At 39.1% G+C, this 23344-nt stretch overlaps 1 protein-coding gene across 1 annotated transcript; it reads right to left on the bottom strand.

Moving 5' to 3' along the window:
* Positions 1-456: 456 nt before the first annotated feature.
* On the bottom strand, positions 457-21853 carry VPS4B (vacuolar protein sorting 4 homolog B). Its single transcript, XM_082499655.1, has 11 exons — positions 21693-21853; positions 18923-19034; positions 17365-17515; positions 16036-16103; positions 12208-12327; positions 11814-11970; positions 10217-10365; positions 9972-10053; positions 7699-7918; positions 4648-4785; positions 457-2796 (listed from the first exon to the last, which is right to left on the bottom strand). Exons 1-11 carry the CDS (start codon positions 21717-21719, stop codon positions 2695-2697), a joined length of 1326 nt encoding a protein of 441 aa, XP_082355781.1. The 5' UTR covers positions 21720-21853; the 3' UTR covers positions 457-2694.
* Between the last annotated feature and the right edge of the window lie 1491 nt (positions 21854-23344).

The following is a 23344-nucleotide window of genomic DNA, read 5'->3' as shown; positions in this document are numbered from 1 at the left end:
AATCCAGAGTTTAATGTAAATGTGAAGAAACCATCTGTGAAGAACACAACAAGCACATATACAACCAATTTAATTGAAAAACTATCTTACCCACAGGAAGGAAAATGACATTTTTTCATATTGCAGTCAGAGTAAGCAGTAACACAAGAAGTTAGGAAAAAAAAAAAAAAGTAAGCTATTTAGCCAAAGATGAGTCATGCATCAGACCTTATAAAAATGTACAACTAATTTGTCCAGTATTTACAGAGGTTTTTATTATGTAAAGCAAATATAACCTGTAATAAATTATTTAATTTAGATTACTTTCAATTAACACTGAAAACTAAAAAGTGATTTTGCAGCTTCCCCCCCCTCCGTCCCCCATCTGGCTATCATCTATTTTGGGATAACTTAGCTAGGAAGCTCTGTGATATATATTAATCTATTCCCATTTTACAAAGACAGCAAACCAAAAAGTTGTCCTTGTAGGTGCAATTCTAAGCAGCAATGTTTATTTGGAATATATTTCTAAAAACAATTTTAAACATCAAACATTAATGCTTCTGTAACAGATGTCATCCCACAACTGAACAAGCAGCAAGATGTAAATTTAAAAACATACAGTATACTTTTCTTCTACATTAAAGATTACACAGTTAAGCTTATGGAAACCCATAGGACAAGTCAGCCTACCACAAAAAAAAAAAAGTTCCTGAGAATTTTAAGATTGCAGTAAGGACTCTCATTTTAAAAAAGGTCAAGAGACAAGTACTTGGGATGGTAGCTTCAAACCTCTGAGTGAGAGCCCTGCCAGCATGTGGCTCACTTCTAAAGCGTTCACAAGAGGCAAGTACGAATAAGCAGTCCTGTTGCAATGATTAAGTTTACTAACCATAGTTGCCTGCACCTACACTGGAATTCCTGCCTTCCCGCCCCCACAAAGGACCACAGAAAGATTTGCAGTCCACTGATTCATGTTTATATGTTCCAACATAAGACAAAGGTAACGCGGCGTGTAACTGAATGATTTTTGGAAAGAATGTTTCATCATGTTAGTAAACAAAACCTCAGCACCTTGCAGATCAAAGAATTTTTAACTAAATACTTTGTTTAACTGTTAATAAACATAGAAACCAAAGCCTGAAAAAAAAAATAAAAATCAAGCAGTAAATACTTGAACATAACATTGAAGAAATACTCAAAGAACATAGCTGATGTACTAACTTTTTACTTCATTTAAGTACAGCAAATTTCACCCGTCCTATGATTTATAAAGTAAACAAAATATGTACACAAAGGAAACCAAATCCCACCAGAAGATGATCATATGTGTGTATACGTACATTTAACATACACACACAAAATGTGCAAATTTCTTTTAATGTAAGTTAAACAAAGCATACGCAGGATAGAGTCGTACAATGATAATGGAACACAGAGTATTCTAGGTATCCTAATGATGTATCGTATCTACAGCCAGTGCAAACTTACAAGGCACAAACTCAATGCTGACACTGCAGTGTTGTAAGTTACATTCAGGCACATCTCAATTTGTAGTTCTTCAGAAAAAGATCAATGGAAGTGCTACTTTTGTACTAAAGTGTCAGCCTTCTCTCAAAATTTAAGCACTAAATCGATGTAACCTATATGCAATAGTTATCAATAGGGTTCTGAGTTAATTTATCACTGGAAAGTTTGTGGCTAAAACATCTGTTATACTCTCCTCCATGTGAAAGTATGCTATTGCCCAAAATACCTCCCACACATTCTCCAAAGACTACCTATACCTTGCCAGCCTTGACATGTGGAATCTTACAGGATATTACTAATGCTTTTTTTCTAACTTTAGACAAATTCCTCCAGAAAGTAAATCAAGATTTTAAAACAAAACAACAACAAAAAAAAAAACAAAAAAAACCAAAAAAAAAAACCAAAAAAAAAAACCAAAAAAAAAAAACCCAAAAAAAAAAAACCAAAACCCCAAGAACAGCCAGCTAAACACCTTCCGAGATACTCATATTTAACAAACTTTTGCTAAATTGCATAGTGACAGTGTGTATCAGCTAGTGAAGAGTTAAAAACAAAAGCTTGCTGTTTAAGGCAAAATTTTAACACAGCATAGCAGAAAAAGCCAAATACCAGTTCCATCAGTATTTAAACAAAGTACTGGCCCGTGTAGTCTTATCCTCACAGTGTTTTCTTTCTTACTTTAATAGCAAACCCACACTTACAGTATGCTTGATTAGCAAATTTTGTTGCTTTTTTCTAAATAAAATGAGAGCAATTAATATGTAGGCTGATTGACTGATACTGAAAACACTTGAAAAATATGTTCTCTTCCACCCCTCAGAAAAGGGGTTTTTGAGCCTACTGGGAGTTCAAAACTCACTTGGTACCCAGGTCTAATATAATAGCTAAAATTGAACTAATCATTTAAAATTTTCTAGTATTTAATAGACATTACCACATCACTTTTCTGTCTCACCCTAAAATTGTATTTTCATATTATTTTTCAATAGAAGACATTTAATAGACATCTGAGGAAAACAATACAATACAAAACCTTAAGGGTCTTTGCAAAGGTATCTTCTATTCCTTCTGCAAAGTAAGAAAGGAGTGATTTTATTGGCATTTATTTGAAGTGCCATCAATAAAGACACAAGAATACTTAAGAAAGCAAAAAAAAAGTTCTAAGGTTCCACATATATCTTTGGTTTAGCCTTCCTGACCAAAGTCTTCTGTAAACTTCTTTAATTTCTCCAGGTCCTGTTCATTAACTGTTGGTTTTGTGCTAGCTAGTGACCTGAGCATGTCGGTCTGTCAGAAAAAAAAAAAAAAGAAAATAAGTGTTTTCATAAAGAAGTACAGTACCACTGCTAACAATCCTGTTGCCAAGACAAATTTTTATTAAAAAGCCCATTAAAACAAGATGACCATAGGAGCTCCTGTTTACACAAAACTTTAAGCAAGCCTAAACTACTTATGCACAGAGGCAGCATTTTAACTCTGTGAAGACAGACAACTGCCAGTGAGTTTTCTAATAATGAAAGCACCACCTCAGGTTTAGGTTTAAGCCACTCATCCATTCAAGTTTTATTAATCTCTTTTTACTGAAAAGAACTGAACTTCCTTTTTTTCTTGTCAGTTACTATTTTCCATCCATCTTTAGCTACAGCAGTTTAAAGTGGAAAATAATCAGATGTTCCCATGTACTCTTCATAGTCCAACAACACAGAACAGTAGTTTGTGGTTCATCTCTAGCAAAATTTTACTGTTCACAACCAGTAATTTCTGTCTCTTCAATTCAGTCAATTTCCTAGACAAATATTTAGATACTAGAAAATGGAGTTCAGAAAAATCGCAGGTCTATGAAGTTGAAAGCAGCAATTAAAACACCTTACGAATAAAAAGGGGCAAGAAAACTAAACAAGTCCTGGCCAAAAGCAACCGAAAAAAGTAGATGCCTAACACTTCATATTGCTATAAAATTATAGGTAAAACCAAAAGTTAGTATAATGATTTTCTAGACTTAAGATTTGTCTCATGAGACTAGAGATACCCTGCTTAGAAAGAATTAAAGCCTGATCTTTTTAAGGACAAGAACTAATTCTGGACACTGGAACAACGGCCTACGCAACTATCAGAGCCCAGGTACCATTAGGAGCGCTCAGTGAATTGTTATGTTTAATTCCAGGAAAAACTGATTAAAAATCCTCTTAGAGCAAGCAGGCAGAAGTTTTAGGGCAGGCCTGCACATGCATACATCCTTTTGTGCTTCCTCAATATGCAAATATGCACAGAAAATTCTTTTCTGAAATACAGTGACGATTATATTTACAAAGCAGTGCCTACTGTTTCAGAGGTTTGTGATCCCTATGAAATACACTAATTTCTTTAATTCCCTACAGAACTGTTTGCACACAAGAAGTGACAGAAGGACTTGATAACAAATTGGTGCTGCCCTCAAACATTGTACTTAAATTCAGAATCTTCTTTTGTTGCTCTTGGGGAAAAATACAGAATAAGTGTCCAGCAATTGTTTTTCTAAGCAGTGAACTAAAATTTCAATTTGTCTTAAAATGACATATTTTATTACCTAGACCAAAGCAAGTATTTTAACATGCACAAAGAAAACAGCTGAAAGAGCTGTATCACCTGTGATGAAATTTAACCAAAATAACCATTACGTCCACCATCTTTTTACATTTCATTGTTTATGCTTGTATTTATCTCATGGGCAATATTTACCGACAGCACATCACTTCCCAATTTACACTGAATATAATTTTCCATTTCCTAGTATTAATATTAATCTTACAGAGTGATGGGAAGGAATCCATCCCAGGGCAGGGATCCCAAAGGTTTTAAATGAATACAAGACAAGTGAAGGAACAGTGGAAGACCCAGATGTTGTCTATGGATGAAAGTACAGAAGCTGCCCGGCAGCAGACAAGAACACTAGGAAATAAATGCTTATCAGGGATAGAGAGATAGCTTTTTCACAAGCATGCTGTACTGTAGCACTGTCTATGCTGGGAATTCAAATGTTATCTGGCATGTCCAGCATTTCTGAAAACAACTCATCCAATTGGCTTGCACAACAGTCTTTACCTTAGTCTTTTTAGAGTTTTGCAAAACAAGAAAGAAATGCTACAAAAGAATACCTACCATAGAAACTTGAGGCTCCAGCAGTTTATCACCTGGAACCTCCATCCATGTCATTTCTACGCCTTCAGGATCACCTGGAGAGCAAGGGGTGAACAAATCTACCATCATATTTGGATTAGACAGCGATGGTCCTTTTACCTAAAAATAAGAAAATACTCAGTTTGTAGGAGTTATAATTTTAAAGACAAAAACCACAACCTGAACAGCATCTTTAGAGCAAAAACGTTCCTTGATTTTATGCAGATGCCTCACCCACTGGGAAGACACATCCTACGAAAGAGAAATTGTATAAAGTATTGGCATCACGCAGTCGTATCCAGATACTTAAATTCACATCAGGTCAAATCCCAGGACTCCTTCCTCCTAAGGTTATGTATTTCTGTGGAAAACTAACATGCCAGGAAATCTAGTTGGAGAAGACCACCCTTCCTAGTCCCTCATCACTTTGGAACTCCATTCATCACTGGTTAAAAGCTTTCTAAAAACTTCTCAAATAATTATCATTGAATGCCCCTCAAGTCAGGAAACCAGAGATGGGGTTTCAGTCTTTGACTCACTGCACCTGACGCCACCTCAGTAGCACTCGATAGAGAACAGGGCCATCTAGTGGGAGAACAGAAACGGTCCTTTTATTCCAGGCACATGGACAGACCCAATAACGTGTTGCAGAACGTGGTGCACCTTTTATCTGGGACCCATGGTTTTATTTTCCTTCATCATTAACTGAAGCATCACGCATCCACAGGAACTCAAAACATATGCAAAGACTGAAAGACAACACACTGGCTATTTTTAACAGCAGAGAACTGGATTTGCCATTCCAAACTGCATTTAAACCACGATGCTGGAGAGCACAGATTGTAATATTCAAAATGCACTCTAACAAACCTGTATTATCACATAGGGCAAGGAATGGTTTACAATGTATTAGTAATAATTGAGGAAAGCACTGTTTAGCTGCATCATAACTGTTGTCTGTTATGATGCAAATAATTAACAAAGCTAAGATTTTGCTTATAAAAATACAAAATCACATCCAATTAAAGTAATAACAACACAAGTGGAATCAACCTGGCTTATGCCAGAGCTCTCAAAGTACTCCAGTTGTGGGGTTTTTTCCCTTCCTTTTTTTTTAGGGCAAAAGAAGGTAAGAGTTAAGAATTCATTTTGGGTTGTTCTGCAAACTGTGACAACTGAGGATATTTCACTGCTCCACAGTAGTCTAAGACATGCCTCAGATTCTTCCAAATTTGAACGAAAGGCTAAAAGGTAACAACCCTTTAGCCAGAAATGTCATTGTCACTTAAAGTCATCAATAGATAAATACTTCAGGCATCACTGCTTAAGGGAAGGAAGCATCTAGAAAATCCTTGATATATCAAAACAGCTGCTTATTTTTAATCAAATACAGATGACATCACAGTGTTACTGCTGAATTGCCCTCAGAAAAAAATTATTGTATCAGTTTTTCAAAATACTCATTCTGTTTTTAAACTGGGAAAGCTCCTCAAAGCCCCTTTAAAACAGTTTTTGGGTTTTTGACACCACCCCCACCCCCCATGACAGGCTGCGGATTTATTTTATTAACTACAAAGTTGACCAAGGTTTCCTCAATGCAGACTCTGGAAACTGACATAGTCCTCTCATATTCTGGAGCATGTTGAATTAAAGTGTTCCTTTCTCTTCAAATCTTCAGCTGAACGCGTTCCTTGGAATAAACTACATGGAAAATATCTTCAATTCAAAATAACTGGCTGTTCAGTTTCAGGCCCTTAACCCTTTTATGTCAGGCTGAGTTACTAGTAAAAAAATTGCAATTGTAACTGAGATGATGAAGAACTGCTGCCAACACAAATTACATGGTACGTATCTCTTCCCAGCTTAGGATCTAAAATTCTTCCTACCTTACCAATCCCACACCACCTCCTTTAAGGAGCAACAAATGAACAGCAGCAAGAACCTCTGCAGAATATTTTGACCTACCTTCACCCAAGATATATTAATTTCTGTAAAATCAAATTTTGCACTAAAAACGTAAGCAAAAAATAATTTTAGTCTGGGTCTACTCTAAAGAAATACTACACAGGAAAAATATAATTTTATTTAACATACACACGTGTGTATTTGGAACTCTGTTTATAACCATTGATAACATTATCATACCTTTTTTGTTTCACTGTAGAGTTTAATAGCTTATAGAGAACAATTAATTTGATTGAACAAGAACCATACGTGCAAATTCTCTGCGGAAAAACAAGCATTGCCAGATTCAATGGATCTAGATTGGTGCTAAAGAACTCTATTTGGTTCTTTGTCAGATAAAGTTTCTGAGATCCAAACATTTAGAAAAAGTGTTTCTTAAGTCAGTACATCATATGTAGTGGTAACTGCAAGATAAGACAAATAATATAGTTTCAATAGTCTCTTTAGAGTGCACCTAAATAAGTGTAAAACTAGTTTTCACATTACAGCAGCATCCACGGGATGCTGCGTGCTGCCCAAACAATGAAGCACAGACCTTGCTTAGTTGTCTTGCATCTTTACTACTGTCACAAGTAACGCTGATTCAATGGTTTTACTAGAGCTTTATAAGAACCTTAGTATTTCAGTTCAAAAAACATGCCAAGCAAGCAGAATGTGCATAATTATAATCTATCTGTTCCCATGTGGATGAAGGATACATTTATTTAAACATGAAGAACCACGTAACCCGATCCAGAAAGAGCACCACTGTAACATCCCCATTTAAGTCAAACGTCAAACCAAATGCTTTTAACACTACCTAGAGACATGAAGAGTCATGAGAGCCTGGACTACACAGCATGAAGACCCAGAAACTAGCTCCACCAGACTGATGGCAAGACTGGAGGGGGGGGGAGGAGGGGGAAGCGCGGTGCAAAGAGGAGGAATACCAAGTTCTCCCCTAATCAAAAAAAGGACATTCATAAGTGGGCAGTATTACCCAATACCAAATTCAGTTTACTTGCAAGGTATTTTCAAATTAAGTTCTCAGAGATGAAATAACTTGAAAAATTTTTGATTCCTACTTACTTTTTTAAAGTGAGTAGCTGATTGCACTTTTCTAACAGGCTGCATCAGTGCATCCCGTACAATGATGCTTATATCTGCACCAGAATAGCCATCGGTTTTCTTTCCAAGCTCTCGATAATCTGATTCCGTTAAGAGATTTGGAGTTGACCCAAGGTGAAGTTTGAACATTGCAGCCCTGGCATGGTCTTCAGGTAAAGGAATATAAATACGCTTCTCAAACCTGGTTTAAAAAAGAAAAAATAAAATGTTCCACAGATGCTAGCTCATGCAGGTGCACAGTGGAAAGAAGCTTATGCAAATAAGTATATAGTTTGTTCCTAACAATATTAGAAAGAAGCAGTTTCAGTATTATAAACCTTTAAAAAAATAAATCTATGGCAAATATTCAACAACCTGTTCTTATAAATAATACTGTAGCTAGCATAGCATCCAGAATATAACAAGTACTTCCTTTTCATGACAAAGATCTCTCCAGACTGAAGTTTTTCCAGATTCTCTCTAGCAGAGTTCGTGTTTTAAAAGAAAAAATTGAGGGGAAAAAGTCTTAAGTGTTGAAGTATATTTGAACAGTTTTCACACCCAAAGAAAGAACTGCCTGATAGCAAGTTGACAGAGCCACTTTCTACAGTCTCCAACTAAATTAAAGAAAACTTCATAGTTAGAAGGAAATTTGAAGTCATATTCTCAATACAGTTGTCAGCAGAAAACGTTAATAACTGCAGTTCTTCCTTTGAAGCAGCATCTGTTCTCACAGTGGGAATTACCTCCCACCAACAAAGTAAGAGTGATTCCAAATTCTGTAGAACACAATTATCTTGATATACATGACAAAGTGGGCCAAATCTATGAAAAATTAATTTGATTACTGCCATTTTTGTACAAGTTCCTTTAAGTCTTATAGAAAAGAGTTAGAGAGCTGCTCTCTGACACTGAAGAGAATGAGAGAATGGTTAGGGTTGGGAGGGGCCCTTAAAGATCATCTTGTCCAACTCCCCTGCCACAGGCAGGGACACCTCCCACCAGACCAGGTTGCTCAAAGCCCCATCCAGCCTTGCCTTGAACACTTCCAGGGATGGGGCATCCACAATTTCCCTAGGCAACCTGTTCCGGTACCTTACCACCATCATCATGAAAAAATTTCTTCCTTATGTCCCACCTAAACCTACCCTCTTTTAGTTTAAAACCATTGCCCCTTGTCCCGTCACTACAGGCCTTGGTAAAAAAAAAACAACAACAAAACAACAAACATCTCTTCATCTTTCTTATAAACCCCCTTTATATATTGAAAGGCCACCATAAGGTCTGCCTGGAGGCTTCTCTTCTCCACACTGAACAACCCCAACTCTCTCAGCCTTTCTTCACAGGAGAGGTGTTCCAGCCCTCTGGTAATTTTTATGCCCCCCTTCTGGACACACTCTATCAGGTCCATGTCTGTCTTGTACTGTGGACCCCAGAGCTGGAATTTCAAGAATAACTTGAAATTTTAAGCAACGCGTTCACCTCTAAATCTGTCTCACAAGAAACTATAGTCATACAGCTTGGGAGTGACCTCTTGGGAGGTTGAACCTGCTCCAACCCTCAATCAAAGTATGGCCAGCTTGTATTAAGTATATAAGAGTCACTGACAGTCACAAAAAAGTAGTGTTTCTTTAGCCTACAAAAATGACCATTATCCAAGCTGTGTCCTCATCACAACATAATCATACATGTCACATAGCTGTATTTGTCCTCTGCTGCTCTGCAGATCAAAGAAAAATCCAGCTAATCAGATATGGGTGTCGAAGCCCTTTATTTACAAAATAGCAGTTAAAACATGCACTGAAAGATCACAAATTATGCCTGACCAGTAGAAAAACATGGTGTTTCTCTGTAACATAAGGCTACACGAAATAACTCAAGCTATTCAACAGTTTGTTAACAGCTGAAAAGGAAACCTTTACCCCCTCTTGCCCTTCAGAGGTGCATATTTTGTAACTTGTCCCACAAGCCCACCAAAAAACCAACCAACAAGGAAACAGAATAGTTTTCTGCATGTTCAAGCACAATCAGCTAATCAAGAGACCAAATACACTACAGGTTCAATATAAGAGTGAACAACCTTCCTCTTTAAAGGGGCCAGGGGCTATTAGTTTGGCTTAGTCCATCTCATGGAATTCAGTTGTAGAACATTAGCCATGTCTGCAAACACGAGCTGCATTATTACTTCAAGTAGCCTCAGACCGAACCCTTACAACAGTTGAAAATTTCATACCATGCAGAAAATGCCATCATACCTTCTCCTGATTGCAGAATCCAAAACCCAGGGTATGTTTGTTGCTCCTAAGACCAAGATTCCTTCATTGTCAACACCAACTCCTGTATCAGGGTAGAAATAATTTCACAGTTTCGATGATAAACAGAGACGGTTTTATAGTGTTGTCAAAATTTCATGGAGATCTTTTTAGTGTTCTCATGCAAGCTACGCTTAAAATACGTAGCTTAATTCCTTTGACTTATTCTGAAAACCAAGTAAACTTACCTTGCATCTGGACTAGAAATTCTGTTTTTATCCGTCTAGCAGCCTCACTTTCATTTTCACTTCTTGACCCGCAGAGGGAATCTATCTCATCAATGAATATAATAGAAGGTTTGTTTTCTCTGGCAAGCTGGAACAAGTTTTTCACTAATCTTAAAAAAGGAAAACAGCTTCAGTTGTCTTAATGATTACGCCAGTAAAAACACATAACTTGAGATTATGACATGGCCACTTCCTTTAGAGAAAGGCAAAGTAGAAAAGTATTAACATAAAGCCATTCCAGTTCCAAGACTCTGCATTATACTGAGGGAGACAGCCCAGCATAAAGGGAGTTGGAACATTTTAGAGTACTTCAGGCATGGTTTTGCAAGAAAAAGCCCTTTTTCAGTTTATATTTCTACAAGACAGCCTGGACTATACACACTCACCACTCTAGACAGATTCAAAAGAACATGGCTTTCTCTTATTTAATATTTGTAACCTAATCTGATTAACTCTAGAGATTTTTCAAAAAATAACATGTACGTTTACTTAATACACAACTTTACTAAACGTTTTCAAATATGACAAGAAAAGCTGGTTTGCAAAAAAAACCCAAACACCACCACCTAGTGATACCTTATTAACACATTTTACAAAGTTAAAAAGGAAAATGAATAGGAACGTCCTGGGAAATTCTTCTCATTATCAGCACTAAATCTCAGGCAACAGTCTCAAATGAAGTAAAACAGAAAAAATGCCAAGCTGGACTCCAATTCTGTATTCCTTTTGCAACAGAAGAAAAGCAGCTTAAGGTTTCCAGCTTTTGAGGGAAAAAAAACCAGTTCAAACACTTTATCTAATGGCCTTTCTTCCTTATACTGTCAACTTTGAATAGTGTTAGTCAGTTGTCCCACACTTCAAACTATTAAAGTATGGTTTTAACAGGTATTCTTATCACCATATGAAAGTCCTTTCTGTACAACAAACACAGAGCTTCCTCCTAATTCAAGAAATCTTTATTGGAAGCCTAGACGGACAAATTCCTGTCACTTCAGGCTTCCTGGTCTTCTTCGCAGATCGTATAGTAACAATCAAAGAGTTAGCATGGGCAACCATGAAATTGTCTTTCACAGCTGCTCCTCTCCTTCAACCTATTTTTGCAAATTTCTTATGTCTTCCAGATTTTGTTTGAAATTGGGATAAAGAAAAAACACCTCCATACAGACAAAGAAATGCCACATGTTAACAGTATGACTGCTGAGACAAATAAGTGGAGAAATGCCAAGAGGTAGAGTACCCCAACACTCCATGCTGATGTAGTGTGCAATCACAGCTGAGTTCAGAAGGAGAAGGAGCTCCATGTTGCTCCTCAAACCTTTATGAACTAGTTTTAAAAACCATCATGAGCACTGAGGAGAAGTCCAGCTGCAGCAGCACAAAACACAGCACGTGATATCTTTACATGGGACTGCAGCATGAAGCATAGGAACACCCAAAGTTTGTTTTTAAAAAGACATGACCCTTCCCCCAAATTAAATTTCTTTACAGCAACTTATCTAGCTCTGTATTAATTTCTTCTTGCCAATGTTTTCCTGGACCTCTGGCAACTTCAACTTACTTTTCACTTTCTCCTAACCACTTTGAGACAAGGTCAGAGGAAGATACTGAGAAGAAGGTAGAGTTGTTTGCTTCTGTCGCCACAGCTTTTGCTAAATAAGACTTTCCTGTTCCTGGTGGTCCAAACAGGAGAATCCCTCTCCAGGGTGTTCTTTTTCCTGCAAGAGAAACCAGCAGTCTTCGATATACTGTAGAAAGACTTAACCTATTTTTCTGATGAAGTCCCTTTAATTTACTCAGGGGTTTTCCACATCAACCCATGAAACTTTTGTCAGACAGATCACACTCCCTTTGCTAAGAGCGCAGCTGGTGTCTCTGATACATCAGCATACTGCTCTTCCCAGACCCCAGTGCTGGTCCTAACTGGCCAACAGCAAATAAATGCTGCAACTGACCTGTAAACAGGTGTGGAAATTTAATGGGCAAGATCACGGCTTCTTTAAGTGCTTCTTTGGCACCTTCGAGGCCAGCAACATCACTCCATTTAACATTTGGTCGCTCCATAACAATTGCTCCTATAAGAAAAGATTGTATAAATTAGTGATGCATAGATCTTTTCACAACTTCAGTAACTTCCATTTTGGAAAAAAAAAAAAAATTAAGAAATCTATGCCCATGTCCATACTGAATGAAACAAGGCATTTTTAAGTAGATATAAACACTGAATACTGTTAGTCAAACGGATACTATTTCTACAGAAATCTGTCACATTGTTTACCACAATAAACCATTGATAACCAGAATACTCGAGAGTTAGTAGAAGTCCTGCCATGGTCAAAGCTAGTCCATAACTGACCAGCAAAGGTGTGTTTCGTAGTGACAGAGAAGTGCCTTCTCTAATAGGTAGCCAGGCACCATCTCCTCACTAAACCACCATTGTATTTCCTGAAAAATCTGTATGTAGCTACACTAGCCCAGGGTTTGTAAGATTCTCCAGCAGATAAACTAACTTGTTGGGTATCTCCAGATGTGCAGCAAACAATTGGACCATCTAATGGCAAAGAGCTTTGAGAACTAGGGCTGAAAGCATCAGAAAGGTTATATATAGCCTGCTTAGCTGCAGAGGAATCACAGAATTTTCAGAGTTGGAAGGGACCTCTAGAGATCATCTAGTCCAACTCCCCTGCTAAAGCAGGATTGCCTAGAGCACATTACTCAGGACTGCATCCAGGCAGGTCTTGAAAATCTCCAGGGAAGGGGACTCCACAACCTCCCTGGGCAGCCTGTGCCAGTGCTCTGTCACCCTCACTGTAAAGAAGTTTTTCCGTGTATTTGAACGAAACTTCCTGTGTACTAACTTGTGCCCGTTACCCCTCGTCCTGTTACTTGGAACCATTGAAAAGAGCCTGGCTCCATCCTCCTTCAACCCACCCTTTAGATACTTGTACGCCATAATAAGGTCTCCCCTCAGCCTTCTCAGTCCCAGCTCTCTCAGCCTTTCCTCATAAGGCAGATGCTCCAAGCCCTTAATCATCTTAGTTGCCCTTCGCTGGACTCGCTCCAGCAGTTCCCTGTCCCTCTTGAACTGGGGAGCCCAAAACTGGACACAGTATTCCAGTTGTGGCCTCACCAGTGCAGAGTAGAGGGGGAGAATGACCTCCCTCGACCTACTGGCCACACTCTTCCCTATGCAGCCCAGGATTCCATTGGCCTTTTTGGCAACAAGGGCACATTGCTGGGCCATGGATAATTTACTGTCTACCACAACCCCCAGATCCTTCTCCTCAGAACTACTTCCCAGCAGGTCCGCCCCTAACCTATACTGGTGCCTAGCATTCTTCCTCCCCAGGTGCAGGACCTTGCACTTGCTTTTGTTGAACCTCATTAGGTTCTTCTCTGCCCAGCTCTCCAGCCTGTCCAGGTCACGCTGGAAGTATCATCTTAGTCTAGCCATTGTTTCTCAAAGTTTATCACCAAGTCTCATCTTGCTCAATCAACAAGTCCAGCTTGATTTTCACCAACTGAGCTGTAATTTAACCTTCTCTTCAGACTGGTTAGTCTGACATGCTAAAAATGATTTTGTCTTAACTACTTTTAGATGGGACAACTTGGATCTGAGCTAGTGATTGAATATTAGATCTTATGATCCCAGCCAAGGCAAATCCAAAAGGTAACAGAAATTTTCTCAGATGAACAAATGCTAACCAACCCAATGCTTATTTAAGTACTCAAACACACTGAAAGTTACAGTTGCCCTATTTCTCTACGAGGGGCTTTCTATAATTGCACAATTGGCTTTCACCAGCTGTTTTCTCGACACTTTCACCTGATGCCTTCAAGCTCTGTGAAGTAATTTAAGGCTTTTTTTTCTCTTGCAGGATTGAAAATTTACTGTTACTCACTGGCAAATGAATAAAGCAAGTAACACTTGTTTACTTTTTAAGTATCTCCTTTGAGATTTTTTCTTTTACTGCATTCCTTTTCCATCAGCTTGAAACAAACAATTTCTGTTAACAATTGTAATTGTTAACAATTTGGAATTTAGAGTCCAAAAGCAACATCAAATTGTTAAAGATGTTAAAAATGTTATAGAGAAAGTTGATTGCAAACTGCCTTAGCTTGCAATCTATATATTGGAATTAATTCAACCCCACACCTCCAATGCGTCAATTTTTTTTTTGCTAGGTTGACTGCATCTCAGTTTTTCTTAAAGTAAACAGAACTATGGGGTCCATCACCAAAATAATTAGCAGAACAGGAAACAGTTCAGGTAGGAACAGGAGATTATTTCAAAGTTGAAATAATAGAGTTATCTGCAGCAGACATACCATGGTAACTGATATTACTGCGCTGTAAGTTACAGCGCTGTAAGAGATTACCTGGACACAAATGGGACTGGAATCATAGGCTTCCTAATTTTGTAGCTGGAATTTGTAGTAAATTAGTAGCTGGAAGATTAAGCAATAGAGTGCAAAAGGCCTCTAAAATTCTGAACAGGAGTATGTGACAACAGATCCACAACTACTATCCACTCTGAATGTTACTCATCACTTCTTCCACAATAAGCCAAGTTGCTATTATAATTAAAACCTTGATAAATACCCATAGATTTGGGAGAGTTCTGTAAGGCAAAGTCAGCTAGGAGCAACAAGGCAGCAAAAATAAAAGCAGGAAATTTCTGTGGATGTTGCAGGAAGGAAAGTGAAAATGAATAATTTGAAGGGTGCCCAGAACTTGTATTACCTGAGTAACAGATTCCTGTGTTAAGTTTAAAGGTACCAAGGATCTCACACCTCAGACTTTCAAGCAATCAAATGTATACGCAAGAACACTGTAATTTTCTAGAAAGTATCAAAGAAGTGGTGGGTGCAAGAAACTATTTCTTGAAGTAAGAACTGAAAGTCAGATTCATGTGGGAAGAAATGAAGTGTTTACAGTGAGAGACAGGACAAGAGTCCAACGTGCATCATTTTTCTGTCATTTTAAAATACAGGAAACTTTCACAAAACTGCACACAGGATTAAATAAATATGCAGGCAAGTAGAAAAAGCCTGACAGTTCCCAAATATGATAAAACAGCTCCTTAAATTACACAGGCAGAAATCTGGTAAATGCAATTGATCTTTGTTACACTGAAAAACAGAGGGAGAACAGTGAAGTTTCTTCAGATATATAAGCAACTTCTGGGAGGGAAATTCTGAACAATTTTTCATCTCTAAAGGGTAACAAATATCAAACAAAGCATCTTTTTTACTGTGTACAAAACCACTGGTAGCTGCTATATATTGTATCACTGACTATTTAGCATTTGAGTTCAAAACCCCAAACCATTATGTTATTCAACTGGGAGAGCATCATCACTGCGTATAAGAAAATGCTGCCTGTTTCTATAAACGAGCAAGAATACATGTCCTCAACTCCTAAACTTGAGCACAAGCTTTTTCCTGAACACAATCCCACTTACACTGTGTTTGCATGACGTCTGTTACCATAGCCTCTAGGCAATACTCTAATGCACTTAAGAGTAAAAAATACTGATTCAGTTTAGCCAACAGCTACCTGGGATCTTGCAACTTCTCCCTTTGGAAAATGCTATCCTTATAAATGGTACAATTTTAACATGAAGCACGGGGTACAGGAGATAAATTTCAACATAGTCACTGTATAATTTCATGGCACACAAACCCATACTTCCATAAAGACTAGGCTTTTGTATGTGAAGAGTACATACTAATTGAGCCACTTACAGACAGTATTTAAAAAAAAGGATGCTTCAAATATACCTTGAAGTTGATTCTGTAGCTTCTTTTTTTCAGGATCCTCCAAGTCCCCTTCCCCATCACTGTCATTCCTGATTTGGAAACAAGAAAAAAGATGTTGAAATACAATAAAAGAGACTGCATTCTTAGGATAAAAATCACAATGCAAACAGCAGAAAAATAACCAGTCTGAGGAATGAAAGATACCTTGAGATGCTTTCAGATCTCTGCAAGTTTACATCATTGTACTCCTGCTTTTTTACACCACATTCTTTATAATTCACCCTCCTTGCCATTTCAACTTCCTCTTATGGGTCTGAGCCCTCTTAACACACTTCTACATGCTTTAAGCCAGCCTCTAGGAAACAAAAGCCCTTGTATTGAGCAGCATGGAAGTGTTAAAATAGTTTATTTGTCAACATTGTCACTTATCCCCTATCTGGAATTGTAACAGGACTCGGTCAATTCCATCTAGTACTATGAAACTCTACACCCTCATCTTGTCAGAGCAAAGGAGACTGGAAGGTAAAGAAAGAAAAAAAGAGACTAAATAGTGAACAACTGGAGTGGAAGTCATCAAAATATACATAGCCTCTGCGATATCTCTAATTCCTTCTATTATAAACCACCAGAACACAGTACAGCTCAAAAAATAAAACTGATGAGATGAGTAGACAACAAAAGAGACTGAAAATCAGGTGAAGTTTCAAGAGACAACTGAGCAATTCTAGCTGTTCAGGACTGCTAAAAAAGGGCAATCCCACCAGAAGATATCATTCTGAACCCTTCCACTCTCCTGTCCCTATAAAGGGAGTATCAAATGCAAAAAGAGGCTCTGCTCTGTTTAGCTCGCTGATAAGCAAAATGGAAACCAAATCTAATAAATGGAAAGCAGTGGAGAGACTCGGCAGCAGCAAGGCATTCAGTTCTCTTATAGAACATCTCCCTGCATAGAACTTTGCAACCTCTTACAAGTATGAGACGGACAAAATTCAGGCCACAGCAATCATCAGTCTGAATTTATTTTCTAGTCAGTAGGTATTTGCATGTATAAAAAAATTTAAGGGTCATCAGGCTCATTGCCATTAAATCTCATAAGCATGTGTTAGTCTGAAACGGCTTTCATTCTTCAGTGGACTTCCTATGCAAATGTTTGCACATTTTAGTAAACAAGCACAGAAATGCCCGTGATGCTAATTCGTGTTAGTCTTCTTTTATTAGCCTACTTTATTTCAGCATTAGTAGTCATCTGAAGCATTTGGAAGACACTAGTTAAAATGATCTTTGAAGAGTTGAGTTTTAGAACAAGCTGAGTTCAGGAAGCATTTTGCTTTACCTTCTCCAAAAACATACCCTTTTCCATCAGTAGGACCAGACTCTTTAACTGGTTTTGGTGCAGTTTTTTCTTTCTTTTTCAGATATTCTTTCAGCTTTTCTGCTCTGTCCAAGTATTCTGTACATTTTGTTCTAATGCTCTGTTTTGCTTTATCACCCTGTGCTTCATCTAAGAGTTGAAGAGAAACAATGCTTTGTTAACAGCAAAACACATGTGCATCAATCTAAAAACAAGACTAAATCTCTGTCTTCTTTATATCGTATTGATATACCTCTCTCAAGGCTCGCCACATAACCAAACATCTCAACTACTTATTTTTCCACTATAACATGGAAAGAAGTGACAGGAAGAATGTCATCACCTACCAGAAATCAAATATACATCTGAACATTACTTTGGCTTAAAATTTGACTGTAAAGGATTAAGGACAATGGCACTGGAAGATTTTCTGTCAGCCTTTCAAGCTATTATATTTATCTTAATAAATCCTTTTCTAAAATAGCTCATTAAGAAGATGCTTGTGCTGAGTAATTTTTATTTAGAAAGTTATTTATTTTTCCATAGTCTTCTAATTTTAAAAGATATACACATCAAAGAAAAAAATTACATAAAATGTCTGAAAGTTAGCTGTGGTTCAACAGCCACACTGTTCTCTTAGTCACTAGTACAGTATTTCAAATCAGCAATCAAAATTTAACATGTCAGGTTTACACATTAAGTTTCCAGAAGTACATCAGTACTGTTAAAAGCATAGAAAGTGATATTCTGATAAAGTCTGTGAGATATAAGTGGATAGAAAGAGAAAAATGCAAATTAGCCTAAGTGACTACAAAGAAAATAGCAGTTGTTTTTTTTTTTAAATCATAGATATCTGTAAGTGCACTTATGCTAGATGAGCAACCCTAGCCCACTTCAATTATGGCTGTATCTACATTAAGAAAGCCCACTCCTTGCATACAAACACTGGACATGATGCAAAAGGTACAAACAAGCATGAAAAGAAAGGCATAAAAATAATAATTAGGAGAATATGGAAACTGAAGAAAAATTAGAACATACAAATCCATCTCCCACATTTTGTTGGTGAAGATGAACAGCAAGACGTTAAGGACTGAAAAATGCCACCAGAGAGGTTGTAGAAAGGCAAGCGGCATGAGTTAAGGAGCAAAATATGCTCCATAGATACACCAAAGACTTCTTGTGTAACATGTGGTTTTCAGCACAACAGAAATACAGGAATCCCTGTACTTATTGTTACATTTCCTCATGCGCAGTGGTCAGCCTGAAACACTGCTACCAAAGTCCAGAGGAGAGACAGCAAACCCCTGCCTACCAGTCTTAAAAAAAAACTAAAACAAAACACAAGTAAAAAGTAATCTGATTTCTTACAAGAATGGAGCAAACGCACAACACAGTAAAGGCAAAAGCCGCAAAATATATGACCTCAGTCAAACTACAATTAGCAAGTATCACCTGATGATGAAAGTAAAAATTTAAATATTGATGTCAACATAAGAGATTACTCTGCAATTTTACTACTAAACTCTACTTAATCATCCAATACATTACACTTACATTTAACAACATGGAGAAAATACTGCACAGCGTGTTGGTACAAGCGGAAGGCTTCCTCATAGTTTCCTGCTTTATCTTCTTGTGCTGCCTTGTTAGCAAGGTCTATTGCTTTCTGTAATACAAGCAAATAATTAAGTGCTGCGTGAGAGTATTTTGCGTGATCAAAGAGATATTTTAAGCTGTTGCTCTGACTGTTTTTGATGGCCAGTTTTTCTTCCCTTCAACATTTACCCCAAAAGGTTGAAAGCAATTGATTACAAGTCTTAGGTGGTGCTTTGTACATGATACAGTATTTCTATCCCCTTACAAACAGTGATTAACAAACTGCTGAAATTTACTAGCACAGAAAAAAAGTGTAAGTGACAAGCGTAAGTTTCTTTGTACTAAATTGAAACTACTACTGGTTTGTCTATGTGCTTTTCCTCTTATGATCTCTTGCATTTATCTGGAAAGATTTGGAAATCCATTCTACGTCTTTTCTGTCACAGACCCAGGCACTTTGAACTATGACTGATGACATCAGTAAACCCTGTCAATAGTACAGTCAGTACAGGAAGTCCATGATTACAATGCACTGAAACAAGCACCATCACTCTTCCAACCCTATGCTGGGAGACATCTTCACAGACTGACTGTTTTTCTGGCTTCTCTAGAAGGATTCAGGTTCTTGATATCCAAGTGGGAAATTCTAATTATCACTCCAGGAAGAGGGGGAAAAAAAACCCCACCAGACAGAAAACACACCCGAATCATGAGTAACAATAAAAGTTCTAGAAGTAGTTATGGATGGATTTTTAATTTGTTTGCTGAGCTAGTTTCAAATAAAACTGACTGTGATCTAAGCCACTGTATTACATACACTGGCCTGGGGATTTGATGGTATCACCGTTATTTGTTTGCTCTGAAGTGCTTATTACCTTTTATTACACTTTGCTCCTTGGAATGCCTATACCACCTCAGGACAATTAAAACTGTCAGTTTGAACGACAAGTTCATGTAAGTTTAAAAATGGCAGTTGGTTATCCAGAGTTAACCAACACCAACTATAGCCCCACACGTACTTTTCCACATTCAGTCAATTTCTTTCCGTACACATTGTTAGTATGCTCAGGGAGCAAGGGAGAGCTTCAACTGCAGTAAGGAGTTTTCATTAGACATTCCAGTACAGATGTCTTGCAACTATCTGGACACTCGGATGTGTTTCAGGCAAAACAAAGCTAGTAAACAGTAGTCATGAAAGAAACAGCAAAATCTCACATTCTACTGCTTTGTGTTGCTGTCTTGGAAGCAAAGACTATCTCATCAGATGTACCTGAAATCAAAGACTAATTTATTTAAAAACAACGATCCAATAAAGCAGATTCTACAGCTCTGTTGTGGCAAGTGTTGGAACACTGTAAGCATCTGTTTCTTTGGAACAGAACTTAGTCTTTCATTTTTGGAGAAGCCATGAGCTGATAAGCAGTTTACCACACACAAATGGGCAGTCCCCTCCTTGCTGCTGACCTTGTGCTAGTTCTGTTAGGCTCCTCTAGGCACCACTCAAATCCAGAAAAAGAGCAAAAACTAACCCCCCAAAAGATGTTACTTTCTTCTTAAATTTCTTAAGTCCCTTTAGTGACTTAAATTCCACAGAACAGTCCAATGATTCCAAGATCCAGTAAAACAAAGACAGTAATACATGTCTTTGTATCCAAAGAATAAACGGCAAAGACCACCTGCTAAAACAGAACTGTAAGAAAACTAGCCATTTTGCAGCCCTGCTCCTCTGAAATAGAAAAAAAGTCTACATCATGTATTGACTGGTTTTGGTATACTTTTGTTTTTGTAAATACCCAGAAGAGTATTACTTGGGTATTACTAGCTCTAGTACTTTGTTATATCAGCCAGCCTCTTAGCATGTTACTGTGATGAAGAGCACTGCTATCAAACAGGAAATAGTTTATTATAAAGTTGTATGAACCAGGGGGGCAAAAAGGACCAGCTCTAACTATCCATAAGGCACAAACTGTGTTTATCAGACTACAGTTGATAAACATCATCCTCAGAAAGAATATCAGCTTAAAGGGGTTTAATTCTTCTGTTTATTCTAGATCCTGTGATATCTCCTTTAGCTTTGCAAGTATAAGCATTACATGGCCGTAATGAGCTTACAGAAATGATCATGATTCACAACAGCAGAAGAGAAAAGAAGTATTTTTAACACCGGTCATGTCTGGATCTGTTTTGCCAACCAGCCACAGAAGTGATTGATTATACAGCCCCAATTGAGGGCAAACACAAACACGGAGTAGGCAAAGACTTCCAGCAGTCACTAGTCTTAGAAGAAACGTAAGCCAAACTACACGTCCAGACCACAAGAGACAACAGTGCTTCCCAGCTGGACACCAGGCCCCGCTGCTCCAGCGTCCCACAGCGCTGGTGCGACTGCCGGCCCGGCGGGTCCCCGTCGCCTCCCCGGGGACTCGGCGCCCGCCGCCAGCAGAGGCCAGCGCTGACGAGGGGATGGATTCACCTGTGGCCTCCGCTAATGCCGAGGCCCGAGCCGAGGCCCGTCGCCACCACCCTGCACCCGCCAACAGGGGCAACCCGCGGCACTCCCGCCGCCGTCCCCGTCCCCGCCAGCCGAAGGCCTTTGCACTCCCCCAACCTCACCCGCAAGCTCGGCCCTGGACACCCCGCGGGCGGCGAGGAAACCCCCAGCCCTGTCCCCCGCTGCTCGCGACCCCTCGACTCCGCTTCACCCCGGGCAGGGCCGGCGTCGCTATACCTGCAGGTTGCCGCTGGTTCCCGCCATAGCGGAGCGGTGGGGGGGGAAGAAGACAGGAGAAGAGAGCGTGGGCCCGCAGCTACCGGTAGTGGGGCTCCCCGCCGCCGCCGCCACCCACAGAACCGAAACCGCGGCCTCCGCCAGGCGCTTCCGCACACCAACCACCCCGCTTCCGCTTCCGCTTCCGGGCACCGCCCCGCGCGCCTCGATGGACGTCAGTGCCATGCGCCGCGCCGGGGAGCCCCGCCCCGCCCTGCTGCAGGGGGCGCTCTGCGCATGCGCACTTTTTTCTTTTTTTTTTTTCTTTTTTTTTTTTTTTTTAAAAAAAACACACAGGCAAATAAAAGACCATGATTTTGAATCGCGTCTCTAAAATGTTAAAAGGCCGTTGCTAGGGTTTGGGGTAGCATCAATTTTTCCCCCCTCTTCGCTCACTAAATTTAAGAAATTCCCTCAGACGGCTGCCAGCCTGCCCCAGCCTCCGAAAGGTCGGCTGTGAGCGCTGAGTATTTTTATTCAGGGAACCAGCCCTTCATAAATTCGGACGCAGTCGTGAACGGCCCAGTGTCGTTCACCTGAGGGTCGGTAATAAAGCTGCGGCGATGGGCAGTGCCCGCAGGATGTGACTCAGAGCATTCTATAAACCAGTTTAGTGAAGTGGACCTGCTACGTGGGTTTTACGGACGTCTGCCAAATTAGCGCCATAGCCTTCCCTGGCCTCCTGCAATTCCTCGGGGGCCAAAAAGAATATCCAGGAGACTTCTCCAAACTCATAAACCCCATTCTTCCGGCCAACTCTGCATGACCACAGTGCAAGTTTAATGATTGCTGTGTCGCTTCATGGTTTTGTTTCGCAGTAAAATAGTTCACTGAACTTTTTTGATTCTGTCTGTAGGCTGCACATTCTGGGCAGAGGGTAAAAAGCACAAACACAGTCACCCCTGTGCCTGGGGAGGTGGTGCTAATTTCTTCTTCTAATCATCTGGTGTCGCTGTTTCAGCTGGGTTAGAGTTAACTTTTTTACTAGCAGCTTTTTTACTAGCAGCTATTTTTTGGATTTAGGGTGAGAATAATATTGATAATGCACTCATGGTTTTAATTGATGCTAGGCTCTCAAGGCCTTCTCTGCTCCTCACCCCACCCCACCAGCGAGTGGACTGGGGAGGACAAGATATTGGGAGGGGACACAGCCAGGACAGCTGACCCCAACTGACCAAAGGGATATTCCATGCCGTGTGATGTCATGCTCAGCATATAAACCTGGAAGAAGAAGGAAGGGGGGGGGGGGGGATATTCAGAGTTACAGAATGTGAATGAGATTAAAAAAAAAAAAATCAGAAAAGGCACATGTGTCTTTACAGATAACAGGCTAAATCTTGTACTCCTGACTTAAGTCTTACTCATACAGTATCCCTACTATAATTTGACTTTGCAGCTAGTTTTGGCTGAGGAAAGACTGGCTGAATGCTGAGTAATGACATCAAGATTAATTCCTGAGAAGCTAATGAAGTGTCATGTCAAGGATACTACTTCAATTTGAGGGACAAATACAATCACATTATCTAACACTTCCCATTGCTGCAGTTCCTGTGTTACCATATTCTAAGAATCCATATCATAATGATTGTCTACAAATAAGTGTAATGAAAATA

This window comes from Vanellus vanellus (assembly GCF_965231255.1).
Source record: "Vanellus vanellus genome assembly, chromosome: 2".
NCBI classification, from domain to species: domain Eukaryota; kingdom Metazoa; phylum Chordata; class Aves; order Charadriiformes; family Charadriidae; genus Vanellus; species Vanellus vanellus.
Note: the sequence above shows the minus strand (reverse complement) of the source record. Positions and strands in the feature narration are given on the sequence as shown.

Coding starts and splice junctions, on each gene's coding strand:
- VPS4B (XM_082499655.1), bottom strand. CDS start 21,719: ATGGCGGGAACCAGCGGCAACCTGCAG. Junction 11,971..12,207: donor ATTTCCACACCTGTTTACAG/GTCAGTTGCAGC, acceptor TTTCTCTTGCAG/GAAAAAGAACACCCTGGAGA. Junction 10,054..10,216: donor ATTTCTAGTCCAGATGCAAG/GTAAGTTTACTT, acceptor ACCCTGATACAG/GAGTTGGTGTTGACAATGAA.